Consider the following 16,577-nt stretch of genomic DNA (forward strand, 5'->3'; position numbering starts at 1 on the left):
CTGCATAGCTATTTTGCAATTTTTTACACTACAACCTTAATTTACCCCCCGTAATGGGGGATGTTTGCAAAAGTAATGGTGGAATATTGTATTGTCACCCGATCTTAGTAACTGTGCAAAATTTCATCAATCGGCAATGTTTGAGGACAAACATGAAAAAAAACCATTGTGAGTTAAAGAAAAGCATGTAATAAAAATGCAAGAACATTTTCTTGATTTTGTTTATATTGTCTATTCTTATTAACATTAATTATTTCTAAAATCAATAAATTTTAACTACTTTAATAAATAACTTTATAAAGGTTACATGAATACCAACCATCTCCTTTTGTAGCTGTATAAATTATTGTGCTTAGTTTTCCTTGACCAACAGCATTACTTGCTTGTAAGGTGAGTTCATATTGAGAGCCACAAAGTAATTTGTCAAGAATGTAGGAACGGCGATCTGCATCCAACTGAACTTGCTTCCATTCTTTATTTTTTTGTCTAAATTTTAATGTATATCCTAAACATACACAGAAACATATAAATAAAATACAGTCTTTCTAGTAAAACATACAATATAAAAAATACTTTCTAGTAATTTGAATTAAGATTTGACAATCAACTAAATAAACAACATGAAATCCTGTCAGATGAAGGAATATGTTTTCTTGTTATTATCAAGTTTTAAAAATGATATCAGCCACACAATGGTTTTTATTAAGGATCAGGAAGCCTGGCATTATATGAGAAGGATATCAACCCTAGATTATGCTTTTTATTCAGTCATAAAACAAGAAAAAAGTCCTTGAACAAGCCTATAGGCAGGGCAATTTTTTTTTTTTTCCCCCCCAAACTGGTTATCCATTTAAGTATACTCGGTCTGGGAGAGTGTCCTTATACTCTAAGGGGGCCTTCCTGCCCACCGGCTATAATTCCGGCACGGCAGGTCGGCCCTCCCGGTCGGATCTTTTATTACTTTTACTGCTTGCCTGCCTCCAATCCCCAGGTAGGTAGCCAGGTCCAACAAAGCTGTCCCCAGCCCCGCCCCAGGGACCGGGTCTCGGTCTTTTAGTATGCCTGCCTCAAACCCTGCAGCCGGGGAGCCCGCCCTGGCTATGCCGTTACGGACCCCGACCACGAGGCCGGGTCTTGGTCTTGATATTTACCCCACACACTAAATCAGAAACAAGAAGACGCTTCACTCATTTGAATTCAACCAACAATAAAAGTCATCTAATACCTGTCCAGAAGAAAAAAAACAGAAGGCTCCTAATAGCCTCTTCGCCTGGCTTCCTCATCTTTTTCTCTTAAGACCAGACGTGCGAAGTCCTCAAATTTCCTCCAGTTGTCAGACGAAGTTAGCAAAAATCCCAGAAATACATCGGCATTGAGGCCCCGAATATCAGCAGCTCTTCTGCGTTCAGTCCAATATGGGCAATAAAATAAAGTGTGCTCGGCCGTATCAACCGCCGGACAATACATACAAATGGAGGATCTTCTCCGGCCAAAACGGAAGAGATATTCCTCAAAACAGCCGTGCCCAGTAAGCATTTGAGTTGTATAATATCCAACCTCCCCATAAGCACGATCAAGCCACATATCCAAATTCGTAATCAGTTTTTTAGTCCATACAGATCCTTGTAGCTGTGTCCATCTTTCACGCCACTTCTGTCTTGTGGTATTAATAGCCTATTGCTTGCCAATCCCTTGGAACCTATACAACCGTTCCAAAACTTGTAACTCGATAGGTGGTACTGATGTAACCACGCACACAGTTTCATAGGCAACAAGCTACCCTCAGAAGAGCCCGCCTATGGAGGCTTTGAAGTCGTCTAAGATTTCTCATTGTACCTAGTGCTCTACTCCATACCGGGGCAGCATACAAATAAAGCAGATGTCACAGCTGAAATAATAACCCGGCGTTTAGACGATCTTGGGGCATCTCGGCCAGCTAATAGCCTTATGAGGGCTTGTAGTAATCCTTCGACTACCAAGGAATCAGTAATCAAAGAGTTCTCTACGTCATTATCAAGGGTGCAATTGGCATCTAACAAAAACCCACATTATCGGAGAGGAAGGATCAAGTATAAAGGAAAGCGGTGGATGGAGATAAAGGAACAGCTGTATCCAAAAAGAGGCAGTGAAATGAGACAAACACCACTTGAAGGTATGCCTCAGACCAGGAATAGATATTCATTTTGTATACAATCCCATGATTTATCGAGGTTGGCAGCAGAAGATTACTCCCAACTGTGCTTGTTCTATGATCACTGATCTTATATAGGCAAATTAAAATATACACTGAAAAATCTACTTTGTCTTTAGGTAGTACAGAACTACCTGAGCCTCACTCAGGCTTTCTTAGGGAAAACCCTTACTCATCTCCAGAATTGTGTAGCTTGTGGGAGTTGGGTATATCCAGTTAGACTATATGAACTGTTTAGCCAGATTTCCAATGGAAAATAACACAATGTAGAATTAATAATTTGTTACAAAGTGATAGAATTGTTCAATCCAACATAAATATATTACACCATCTTAATATTAATTATACATTCAAAATGTTTAATGAAAAAATAAGGAATGAATGTGAACTTATTTTGAAATTAGACAGTAATAAACTTTTACGAAACAGATTAAAATTTGAATATTAAACAGAAGAAGAAATAAATATTAATTTTTTAACATCGAAATGGTTCATGGACATCTTTAATCATGAAGATGAAAACTTTTAAATCTCTCAGTGCTTGAAATTGCATTTTTATTAATAATTAGCAAAAACTTAATAAATAACCCAACTCAATTACAAAGTATGTTAAGGTCAATTGTACAGAATAAAGGATAAAGTATCTGATGATATTATATATCTGAAATTTAAAGTTTTGTTGTTTGTGATTGATTTTTATTACATTTTCAACATGTTTTTTTTTATTTTGAGCTTATAACGATGTAATGACAATATCAAATATTTTTGTAAAAAAACTGTTATGAATGATTAAATATTGTAATAAAGAAAATTATATATATAAACAGAAAATCACAAAATTATATAATTTCTTTACCGTTTATTTGACTTCCTCCATTTGATGATATTTTCCATTGCAATGAGATACTATGTGTAGATGTAGAAGTAACTGCAACTATTGGTGGATTTGGTGGTACCATAACTATAACTTGAAATACAACTTGATCTCTGCCAAATACATTCTCTGCTAAACATGAGTAATTTCCAGCCATATCTCTTTGAAGAGAACTCAATATTAAGCTACCACTGTCACTAATCCTAATAAAAATGAAATCACATCTTTAGAAATTCTTATTGATAAAATCACTATCTTATAAAATATATTTATATTGTTTTGAAAATCATGTCAATGCTACAATAAATTCTGACATAAGAGATTCCTGGATTGGAAAATATAATTCAACGTTGGAGCTTAGATAAAAATGTTTTTTGTTTTCCCTGCATTAATTTACTAAAATATAAATTAAATTTGCAATTGCTTGTGGGGTTTTTTTTTTAAGAAAGTTAAAAGACATAAATAATTTTAAGTTTAATGTTTTAACTATTGTAATGTTATTAATAAAAACAAAATTTTCCTCAAATGTTTTTAAGTTTTTTGAGGGTTGAGACTTATCTCTAGTTAATTTCAATATGGAGAGACAGCATTTTTTGTTGTTGAATTATCAGTCAGTTAACCGATTTGATGCTATTCCCATTCTTTCCTTTGCTAATATTTTAACTACAATATATTTACTGTCCTACTTATCTGTTTTGTAAGCTTATCTGTTTTAGACAAAGATTGATATTTGTCTTTATCAACAGGCTTTTTTCCTTTATGTTCCTCTAACTCCAAATTAAATAAACCTGGATGTATTAATAAATGGCCCATTAACATAGATTATCTCTATCCAAATTCTACCACAAACTTCTTTCCTTTTCTATTTGTCCTAAGAATTCTTCACTTTGTCATTAACTCAGTTAGTTTTTGGCATCTTCCCATAACACCACATTTCAAGACCTTAATTTTTTCCCCTTTCTACTTCTACTTCCACATTTTCTGCCATAGGGAATTAGTCTCTTGACACAAATATTTTTTATGAATATCTTTCTAATGCTTGGTTCACATTTAAAACGCACAATTTTTTTCTATGTGAACGTTCTCTTTGCTTCTGTTTGGAATTCTTGGTCTCTGCCTTACTTTCATTTTTTTTTGTAATTTTATTTTCTTGGCATCACAACTCTGTAACTTCTAATAAATTATGTTTACCAATTTTAATATTTAATTTGTTCATTACTTTTGTTTTAATTTATTTATTTTCAAACTGATTAATTTCTTAGCAGTGAAAACCATGCTACTCATTTTTGATTTCTGGTAAAATAACATTGTCATTGACAATATTATTTGTTATTTTCCTTTTTGAGTAGTTACTTTACTCTGAGGTCTTTCAATTCTTGATTCTTCTGTACAAGTTGCAAAGTAATGTAGCCAGGGTACATCCTTGTCTTAGTTCTCTCTGAATCAATACTTGCATTTCTTCATTTTCTACTTACTAGAATTTGAACAGTACATATAATGGGAAATTTTAATTTATTCTTTATTATCAAATGCATTCTCCATATCTACCAAGGCTATGTAGAAGACTTCATTTTTATTAGGTCTCTCTTCTAATATTAGTCTTGTTCTCAGGACTTGTAACTTGTATCCCTCTCTTTTACCCATGCTCTTCCTGAAACCAGACAAGTCTTCATCTAGTACCTTCCACTTACTATTAATTCGCCTTAATATTCACTTTACATTAACTTGCACTTAACATTCTACTATTCGCCTGTAATTTATCCTAGATGCAAAATATTTCTGCTCCTGTTTTATTTATTTACGTATATCAGGTTACTTAGTAATAGTACAGTGACAAGGTGTCAACAGTACTCTGCAGAAATGCCAAGGCATCTGTTCATAGTCTGATGCATACAGCCTGTTCGTGTCTGGTGTTTTATTTCATTGGTACCAATAGCATATATTATGAAACAATGCAGTTGATCAGTCATTTCTTGTATTGTACCAATTTTGTATTTGATTCACACTAGTTAGGTCTATAAGCTCCTTTTGTCATTATGGATTTTGAATAAGGCACTTTTTAAAATACTGTTTTCATTTTTCTGCCAGTCATGAACAAGTTATTCATTAACACCAATCTTAAATCCTGATTCACTGATTGTTTTTTTTTTGTGCAAAATCTAACATTTTACTGTAAACAATGAATAGTATTATGGAAATTTAAAAAAATTCATTGATTTTAATGCATTATATGCATTAAATACAGCTAATACATTTAAAAAATTGGCCTGATTGGGGATCAATCTGTGTGGGGATTCTGCTGGATGGATGGGCTGATTTTTTTTTATTCTGCTTCAAATGATCCACAGATATGTAATCAAGTGTCATTGGATCCCAAACCTGAGTCTCCTCATCTGAGGATTCCTCAAAAAAACTTCATTTATTACTTAATTAAGGAACATTCTGAGAAAATTACTCACAGGAAAATCACTTTGAAGGTCTGTCGATGTTTGATGATATATCTGTAGGCTATTCTGAGCAGAATAAAAAAAATCAGCCCAATCCGTCCAACAGAACATCTGGTTGGACTGGAAATAGGTTTGAGCGTATATTTTATTTGTGGTAGGAAAGAAAAGAGAAAAACAAGGGGGTTGGGCTGAGATGTGTTGGAAATGGAATAGGATTTTAGCGGATTTTTTAAAATAAATAAAATTATTTTGTAATAATAATGCTGCAGAGCAGCAAGTGGCCACTAGTAATTATAAAAATAATACATAATAATGAATAAGAATATCAGCATTAATGGTTTACAAAATTGAATATTAATAATTTTTATGTATACTGCCATGAACTTTATGTACATTTATAGAATTTATGTAACAATTTAACTTACTGCTGTTAAACCCTGAAGTAAAAAATGTAGTTTTATTAATACAATTGTTGAAATAATTTGCTTTAATACACCAAATTATCCATAAAACTCAAGTTTTAATAACATACTCAGAATAAAGTGAATAAGAAATCATATTTTAACTTTTCAAATAAAAAAATAAAATAAATAAAAGACAATAAATAATAGAAATAAAGATAACCATGACTAACAGTCTTTGTAGACTAAATTGCCTTAGTTAAGGCTGGATACCATTTAATAGTATAGCAAAAGATCTTTTATAGTCTCAACTACTCCATTTTTGAGACTGCATCATTCATTGAGCTTCCAACACGAAAGGTTTACAGGTCATAGTCATGATATTATAGCATTATACAACTGTATTAGCTTATAATCAACTGCACTATTTGATTATACAAAATATAGTTAAATATTTTGCTTCAATAACACAAAAACATAAATGAAAATGTTTATATATTTATTAACTGTCTACATATCAGAAAATAGATTAATATTAAAAACTATTCAGTCAGTTTTACCTATGCCTACCACTGTTGGCAGAAAGAACAGTTCCAGATGGATCACGCCAAATCCGATTTGGTGCTGGAAGACCTACTGTGTGACATCCAAGAGTCAACTGGGTTCCTTCACTTCCAATTACACGTCCAGAAAATGAAGCTATTCTAGCAGGAACTATGAAATGAGTAAACCAACAGTTAATGTTATTAGCAAAAATATTTATTTTCACATAGTTATTATTCAAGAAGTTGTACAAAAAAAATTATATTACTTTATCAAATGGTAGTACTAATGAATTCATGTGTGCTGTAGATGACACAACAAATGTAGCAGACAAAATATATTCAATCAGATCTTAAACACCATATATCAAATAGTTAATATAAAAATGGTACAAATAAAATAATTTCTATTTTTTTCTTTTACTAGTAGTTTTATTTATGTAAATATTGTAACTATAAACAAAACATGATAAAAATAAATTTTTTTATATTTGAAAAAATAATTCATGAACTAACATTAGCATTTGAAGTTTTTTTTGCTGAGTATTGAATAAATTAGTTACTCTTTGCTTACTGGCTCTTCAATTGCATTGCAATCTTGTATTTTCATGGCAAATCAAACCTGTAACAGGCTAATCTATTATAACGGGTTTTATGTTGCAATTTCTCACATGTAAACTGCAATGACCTTGTCCCACAGCCAAAAAGTTAAATTAGTTAAACGTTTAATAGTTAAATTGTTTTTTTAAGCACTTTTTTCCTTAACTTATACAACAGTCATAAAGTAATGAAACTTACTGTGGTTGTCTATTTTCTCCTTTTTTGCCCCACTTTAACTTAAAAATCCGTTAAACCAATTAAAATAATTTTATTTATTTAGAATTCTCTCTATGATTACTCTATATCAGATTGTTTATTTATTTGGATTGAAAGATAACAGTGTTTATTTTAACCATTAAACAAAATTTTTCACATGTCAAATTAAATTAAAATCATATAACTGCTAAGGAAATTAGTAGTCATAAATAACAGAATACCTCGAATGAATAGAAAAAAAAAAATTTTATCTACTAATAATAATGTGATTAATCAGAAAATGCATTATTGTCTAGTTTTCTTGTTTCAAGAAACTGATTAAATTGTCAAATTTTAGCCTTATTCCCTAGGAGCTTGAGTGTGGCTATACACATATTTTGGTACATTCAAGGTCACTGCAGTGATCAAAATAAAAACCCTCAATGTTTCTTTGTAATTCTGCACAATAATTAAATAAGTAAGATGATTATTATAACCTACAATATGATATTTATGTTGAAATTAAGGTTACTTCATTGGCACCCTTTAGTAATTTATGCCTCATTTATGTTCATCTAGAAAAGCATGGTTATTCATGCAACAGACCACAAACTAATTCTGTGAGATAAGTGTAGAATGATCTATAAATATAGAATTTGATCTATTGTGTCATAATGGATCAAACCAATTCATGAAAACAAATGTTAGCAAATATAAGATAAAAAACAATAAACCAAAATTATATCTTATACCTCTAGACATTGGAGTTTGAGTAACTTTAATACTAGACTGTCCTTCTCCAATATTTGTAGAAGCAGTCACCCAAAACTCATATCTTTGAAATTCTTTCAATCTTCTGCATTCATATGCGTGTACTTCATCTTCAAATGAAACTTCTTTAACTTCCTGTGGTAAAAATATTTATTGTTATTAAAGGATAAGCATTATCAAATAAATGTGTGTATGCACGTGCATGCACATATATATGTGTGCACACATGTGTATAATAAGCACTGTTTGCTTATTTTTAACAAAACACAATCTTATTTTACTTTAATAAACAGACTCAATATAAAAACAAACACAATTACTCCAGTGATAAAAACCATTAGAAATAATATTAAAGTCAAATATTTTCTTAAGATGACAATGCCAATGAATATAATTTTATTAAATATAAAAAAACTGACAAATAATAGACTTAAAAAAAAAATCATGTATTTCTTTATCTAAAATGATATGTGCACATAGGCAATGTCTATTTTTAGAGTTTGTTTATATCACATATGGCTATTTTATATATATGCAACAGAATTTTAAATACATAAAATAAATTGGAAAACAAGAAAATCTTTGAAAACCATTTACAAAAAAAGAATCTGTTAAAATATAAAACTAAGAAGACATTTCGATTGTTAAAAAATCATTGTCAGTAGATTTGGAGGAATTACTATAAAAAAATACATATAAATAATATTACTTTATTTACTAAACAAATAAATAAAACTTATGAAATGCTATAAAATGAAAATAACTTTTTAAAAATAAAAAAATAAGAATGATAAACAAAAAAAAAAACTACTGATTGAAAAGTAAAAAGTGTAATTAGGGCAATAGAGACAGCAAAAACCTTAAACCAATCAAACAAATATTCCTTCTATAAAGAAAATTTAAGAGAGGTAATGAATTAACAATTTAATGTTATTTTAACAGAAAAATTAAAAAAAATTGATAATTTTAAAACCGCAAAAACTGTTGGTTTCCTATCTTTAATCAACAATGAAGTTTCTGTATCATTATTGACAAAGTGAGTTTCTTTATATCATAAAATTTCTGTTTCTTGTGGATACTTTTAAAACATTTGTTTCTAGTAAATATTAGAATCAGTTTCCAGGTATTTCTAAGTACTGCTTACTTTTTAAATCATTATTTATTATTTGTTCATTTTTTTTTTAAATACTAATTCCTCAGGATCTACAGTTTTAGTTTTTCAATAACTTTTTTGTGAGCTGTTTTTGAGCATTTTCTTGTTCTCTAAATATTGTTCTCAAAATATTTTGCCTTAATCTACTCTTTATTATTTAATAAATTAATTTTAAAAAACATTAAAACTCATGAGGCAAAAATGTCATAAAGGAAAAGTGATTTACATTTTATTAATCAATTCAGTACAGTAACACTAAGAATAATTAATTAATAATCTAATATAATTATTTTAAGGAAACTAAACTTAGGTTGTCAGAAGCCTAAATGTCAGTCAGATTGTTAAATTAAATTATAATTATTTTTATAATTTTTTCAACAGGGCCAATGTTGCCATTATCATCCCTATTTATTGAGATTGTACAAGCAAATAAATGTGACATTATATTGTTATAATATAAATTCTTATTTCACATAAATTAAATAAAACACACACCATATTTTTCAATGATTTTTTTCCTAAAAAGACATTCTTCCATTACATAAATAAATATGACATGGTTTTTGCTAAACACAAAATTAAAGATTAGGTCAGGTTAAAAGAAATATTTATGAGAAGTTGGCTCGGAAATTTTAGACCTTTTTTAAGGCAAAATTTAAAAAAATTGAAACTTTTTACTAGATTAGTTAGAATTACTTAATTATTATCATAATATTTTATTGTTTCTTATTTTGGGTGGGGAAATGTACTTTACAGTAATTCTATATTGATGTGGTCGCATACAAGTTATTCTACTAAGAGCATTCAATACTTATTTTTGGAATTAACGTTTTAAAATTTTTGGAAATGCTTCAGTGATAATTACAATTTTGTTTCCAGGAAAGATTTGTGTGTACATTAGAGTGAGTGAGTGATACATTTGATAATCCAGGGTATATAGTGCAACTTTAATTAATTCTTATTAATTATAGGAATTTATTAATGGCTATGCCCTATGTATGTGAAGGCCCTACATCACATCTTACGTTCTCCAGGTCAGGATGTATTAATTAAAAATCAATGATAAATGAGGGTGTAAGGTAGAAACTGGAATTTTCTGATGTTATACTCTATGTCACGTTTGACTCTTTTTTATTAAAGTATTGTACTTTTGTTCATTGCAGTGTCATTTCTAAATACAGTACTCCTAAAAATTCAGGGCAAAACAGTATGTAGTATCTCTTAAGAACTAATGTTCCACAATGCTTAGAATATTTTAGAAGTAAAAGTTTGGCAGTAAAGGAAAGTGAATAATGATGAATTCAAGCCAGTGCCATTTACTGATTGCTCTATTAATAAACTTAAACAATGTAGGATGAATTTGCTCTTTGGATAAGGAATTACATGCTGTCATCTAGTAAAATGCTAGGCAGAAGTGCAATTTGTGTATTTTCTTCTACTTATACTCTCTGACCTGACTTAAATATAATATAAAATTCTATCAAATAAGAATGGATTCTAATTTTTAAAGTGCTTTCTTACATTAGGCCTACCTTATCTTGTTGGCTTATATAAATATTATATTTTATAATTTTTCCATTTGGTTCAGCTGGTCGTGTCCATGTAACTAAAATACTATCAGATGTCATAACCAAAGCTTTTACTTGTTCTGGTGGTCCAGGAACTGAAAAAAATTATAATATTTGAAATTAAATAGTAATTTAATTCAAAAAATATTTTGTTTTATTTCATTATTATATAAATTAAATGTGGTACACTGGATCAAATATTATAGTAATTTTTTGGAGGTGGTTAAAATTATAAGTGAATTAAGTTAATATAACTTAATTCACTTCTAATGTAATATAACTTATAATGTAGTTTTAGAGGGTCTTCTGTTCCTTTTAAAACCTAAATCTATTATGAAACAGATGTTAAGAGCAAGAGGATCTGAAAGTTAGGAACCCATGCACTCATTGCTCAAATGTAGAAGGTCCTATTTTAAATATTATAATTATTTAATTTTAAGTTAGGAAAGTAAAATCTTTATTGACAAAGAAAATACTGCATTCAAATTAAGTTAACAGACAATTCACGTGAAACTTCCTTACCATCTTCTTCTGTTACACAATAAATTGGTACTGATGGAATGCCTTCACCACTTGCAGTAAATGCAAGAACTCTAATACTGTAGTTTGCAAATTTTGATAGTCCATGTAAATTAGTTTCAAGATTTGTAGTTTTTTTAACTTCAATTTCAGCTATACTATCTGTGAAACAAAAATACCAGTAATCATTTTTTATTGAATAAAATTATTTGTTTGTCATCTACTTCTTATTCTTATAATATAAAGTTTACTAGGTAATTAAAAATACTGTACTATAATGACTACCTGTTAGTGATGAGAAATAGATTCATAAATTGGATATTAATTTCTAGTAGTAATACGTAATTTCTAAGTACTAGTAGTCGTAGTACTAATCTTTTATATATTATAATTAATGCTTGGGATTCAAATTCCTTTTTCTGTTCAGCTTCCCGAAATCACCATAAGGTATTACTTCAAAGGATGAATGAGGATGATATGTATGAATGTAAATGAAGTGTAATCTTGTACAGTTTCAGGTTGACCATTCCTGAGAAGTGTGGTTAATTGAAACCCAACCACCAAAGTGCATTGGTATCCTTGATCTAGTATGCCACTTCACTAAGTAGAAGTTGGATCACAAATAAAAATAAGATTTATGAAATCCTAAAATAAACTGACTTTTGAAAGTAGAAATTTTAATAAGAAAAATTACTCCTACTACTTTAGTAAAGGTTGAAAGGAATTATACTCACAATACTTTCTGCTTTATTATAATTTGTTAATAGTGACTGTTTTTTAAAATAACAATTTACTAAAAAAAAATTATTTGTAAAAAAAATATTTGTACAGTAGATTTAAAAAATATAATTGAGAATAATTAAAAAGAATAATCAAATCAAAGTACCTGGTTGTGGATTTATGTGTTTGTAAATAACTTTATATCCTTGAAGGATCCCATTTCTATGATCAGGATGAGGAGGATCCCAACGAACACGTAAACTTTGTGATGACAAAGCAGAACATCTCACCTGCTGGGGAGCTTGATCTGGAACTGTAATTTGAAAATTAAGTTGATCTTCACAGATTTTATAATTTATTATAATTAAATATACTTTAATGAGTAATCTGTAAAAATAAAATAATTTTCATTTATCTATATGTTAAATTGTGCATTTCATTTCATTTCAAGAAAGACATATTCATAATTGCATTTAATGCTTGCCTTGAGTTAAAGTTAAAAAATAGAAAAGTGTTTTCTATTGTACCACCAACAGTACCAACTCTTGCTCCATATTAATAAATGTTGAAAAACAGACATGCTTGCAGAAGGAAAATGCATTTACTAGAAAAATAAAAATACAATACAGTATTACCTTAGCAAAGAATTAAATTACAATATGACAAATCATGCTTGACTGTCAATAGAAAAAGTGGTTCATTAGTCAATCTGTCAAGGTGTGCAGGAAACTGACTTGATATCACAGTTTATAAGTTAACAATGTTAAATTCTTTTTTATTCCTTCAAGGATTAGGAAATTATTTACAGTAGCGTGCAAATTAATCTGAGTAAGGAAATTTGTTGTTTATTTCTCTGTTGTGGCTACACTGCTTGACCCCACACATTCTTTGTCCGTGAGGTTGTTGAATTTGAGGTTGGTATATTTTTATTATTTAGCAATTTTCATGTTATAAATAGTGTTTTGTGAAGGTTTAGCTCATTTTTATAACAAAATCATATTTTTGCATTTTTTGTTCTGTGTGTCTTGAATATATCATAATGGACATAACTCAAAGAAAGCATTCAAAAAATGTTTCTCTTTTTTCTAAGCATATGAATAAGACAAAACGATAAATAGCTTCTTAGTGTTCTGTTGAACTTTGAATAGTGAATAATATTTTAAAATGATTTAAAGAAACTGGTCTCTTTTCACCTCAAAGGAAAGGTGCAAATGTAATTATAAAAGAAAAACTACTCCAGCACAGAATCGATTATTAATGAGAAAAATGAAACTTGATCCATGATTATCTACTATGGACTTAAATTGACAGTTAGTAGTCAGTGGAACAGGTTTACACATGACACCAAATTCTTGCAGTTGGGTGGAAAACTTGTTGGCCAGCTAAAAAAACAGTTTTAACAATATCAACGTGCAAAAAAGGCTCTTGTGAACCAAAGTACATGCTAACTGGACCAAAGAAGACTGAAAAAATTTTATGTTTTTTGAGTCACATTTTTATGTTCAGGAGCAAAGGGTTTACATTAGAAAAGCATCAGATGAAAATATCTCACCAGCTCATAACCAACTATCAGATCCCCAGAAAAAAATGTTTTTGGGCTGTTTCACATCTGAAAGCCCTTGTTCATTATTTCCACTTCCAGTAGATGATATATCAAGATTCTGAAGGAAAGGTTTGTGATAAAACTTCAAATCAAATTCCCACAAGCAAACAGTGTTTCAACAAAATTTGGTGCCATGCCATACTGCCAAAAATGTTTTCGAAGAACACAACATTAAAGTGCTCTCATGGCTAGGCAACTACCCAAATTTAAACTCAATTGAAAATATTCTGGCAATAGTCAAAAATCAATCTCAAGAATGAATTGTACCACAAATATGACCTCATTAAAGCAATACTATTGGTGTGGTTTCATGACGAATAAACCAAAAAAAGTGTAGTACACTTGTTGAATCAATGCAAAATTACGTACATGAAGTGATTAAGAATAAAGTAGGTATTAATTACTAGATAGTAACTAATTATACAGGTATGATTTTTTCCAAATTAATGTTATATTTTATTAAATAACATCTGTGTTCGGATTAATTTGCACACTACTGTAAGTCTTTCTTGACATTTATCTAGATCTTGATCACCTTTATTTCTCCTACTTAAATGTTACTGTTACAGCAAGAGACCTTTCTGCTGACAATCAGGGTATATGTGCACCTACCTTCTATTGTATGTTAACCCTTTAAACCCTTTTGCTACTTTTTCTTGCTCTGCAACCTGATCTTAATGTTTAATTTATTGACTTAATTTTCTCCCCCTCGTTATACTACTACACTTTCTAGGCATCCTTCATCAGCTTACCTACAATAAGTTGAAAAGATCTGCTCACAAGCAACAACTTTCTTATTTCTTTGATGCTTTGTTTTTTCCCTCTGAATTATGAATTTTCCATAAATTTTCTGACCCACATACTGATTTTTTTTTAGTACAGCACTCCATTTGACTCTGTGTAAAACATTCTCATGCTCTATGAAACAAAACTTTGCTATTCATTTCAAGCACATTCCATCAGCCATCCCCTTCTAATAACATCTCTCTTTTTACATCCTTCTTATTCCCTTTCAAATTTCCTCTAATTCTCTTTCTAATACAATTTCAGTTATAAGCTTTTCTAAATTGTCGGCCTCCATGGTGTAAGTGGTAGTATCTTGGCCTATCATCTGGAGGTCCTGGGTTTGAATCCCAGTCAGGCATAGCATTTTTCATACGTTACATTTCTATATCCCACATAAAAGCTTCAAGCTTATTTGGCGATATCATCAAAGAAAAAAAAAGGAAGAAAAAAGTGAAGTAACAGTGATACTCTTACAGATATGAACTTATATTCTTACATAACAGTTTACTTTTGTGCTATCACGAAGTAAATTTTATTTAAATGTATATAGCAGATATAGAAAATAGAACCACAAAAAAAAAAGAAATGTCATGTTACTGAGTGAACAATATATGAAAATGTTTATTTACCTACCACCCTCTCGTGTGGTTGCAATGAGGGGTGTAGATGGAGGCCCAGGTCCAACTTGGTTAAAAGCTCTGACAGTAATTTCATAACGAGCAAAATGATGCAATCCTGTTAAAGTGACCTCCTGTCTATGACGCCCCCTCACTGTTCTCATTTCAAGTGGACCTCTTGTTATTTCTCGATATCCAACTTGATAACCCATTACATCTTCAGTATTTAAATCCAATGGTATCTAAAAAAATATTATAAACAAATGAAAACTATAAACAATCTTCTTAATTATTGTAGTCAATGAAGCCTTTGATATCTTAATGAAAAACATTTTAACAACAGAATAGAGCAATTTCTATCCCTTAGATTCTTTTACACTATCAAGATGAAAATCAATTAACCATCTATTTACTTATATCTCATAAATAAATCAAATTTTTCTCCTTTTAACAGTAAATGTTTAAGATAATAGGTACAGGTTAAGACATCAAATGTTTTTTGATGTACATACTATCTTCAGAGAATTATTGCCAAGCAGCAATTGTCAGTCATAACACAGACATTGTCAATAATTTTATTTGTTTTTGTATTAAATATAAACCATCAAATAAATTATAGAAATGATGGTTTACTTAAGTTGGTAACACTGATAAAATAACTTGTGTAGTAGATTCTGTTATCTTGCTGTTGTTATCTGGGCCATGAATTAAAACATGTATTATTTCTGACAATTATTGTACTGTAAGATATTTTATAAAATTTGAATGTGGTTTTGTAGTAACTTAAGTTAAAAAATAAGTTTATAATGATGCAAGTTAAAAATGTATTTTACTTGGTTAATACCAAGACTTGAATATAGAGACTCAAAGTACGTTGAATTGTTATTTTATGTTTAATTATTTTAATAAAATTAACTAAATGATTATTAAAAAACAATTTAAGATATATGAGCAGAATGGCATACTCTGAAAAAAGTGTTTAAATGTGTCTACAACCAAGTCATTGTAATTACGTTAAAATGCTGATCGATTAAGATGCTATATTTTCATATCTTACATCTGATCAAGCAAGTTTGTTTAAATGTACAAACAAAATCTTCAAAAATGCCACATGAATTTCATTACATCAATTCATTAATGTATACGTTACAGTAACTTTAATAAATCCGGTGATTATGCATAATTACCAGTTAATATGTATAATCACCTGCAATATTGTAAAATTTAATAAATATATAGCAATTTATTAAATATACCAGTCATTTTAGATATTAATGTACTTTACATAAAAAAATACAAAACTCGACTATTAGCAGTAATTACTGGATTTATTATTTAAATAATCAAAATATTACTGTTAATTGGTCAAGGTTAGCGAATGAAGTGAGCATAGTTTATGTTTGGTTAGATTATGTTATGATGATTCCATCCAGTGGGTTAACCACCGGGTTGGTCTAGTGGTGAACGCGTCTTCCAAATCAGCTGATTTGGAAGCCGAGAGTTCCAGCGTTCAAGTCCTAGTAAAGCCAGTTATTTTTACATGGATTTGAATGCTAGATCGTGGATACCGGTGTTCTTTGGTGGTTGGGT

At 29.8% G+C, this 16,577-nt stretch overlaps 1 protein-coding gene across 1 annotated transcript in view; it reads right to left on the reverse strand.

The window, feature by feature from the left end:
- LOC142321169 (cell adhesion molecule Dscam2-like) overlaps window positions 1–16,577 on the reverse strand; it is a 154,643-nt gene that overhangs the window by 33,249 nt on the left and 104,817 nt on the right. The window contains exons 15-22 of the mRNA XM_075359163.1: window positions 15,004–15,229; window positions 12,148–12,294; window positions 11,265–11,423; window positions 10,707–10,837; window positions 8,003–8,156; window positions 6,474–6,627; window positions 3,048–3,268; window positions 320–505 (exon numbers count right to left, since the gene is read on the reverse strand). Of these exons, the coding sequence (XP_075215278.1) occupies window positions 320–505; window positions 3,048–3,268; window positions 6,474–6,627; window positions 8,003–8,156; window positions 10,707–10,837; window positions 11,265–11,423; window positions 12,148–12,294; window positions 15,004–15,229 (1,378 nt within the window). The remainder of the gene's footprint in view (window positions 1–319; window positions 506–3,047; window positions 3,269–6,473; window positions 6,628–8,002; window positions 8,157–10,706; window positions 10,838–11,264; window positions 11,424–12,147; window positions 12,295–15,003; window positions 15,230–16,577) is intronic.

This window comes from Lycorma delicatula, chromosome 3 (genome assembly GCF_047948215.1).
Source record: "Lycorma delicatula isolate Av1 chromosome 3, ASM4794821v1, whole genome shotgun sequence".
Classification (NCBI taxonomy): domain Eukaryota; kingdom Metazoa; phylum Arthropoda; class Insecta; order Hemiptera; family Fulgoridae; genus Lycorma; species Lycorma delicatula.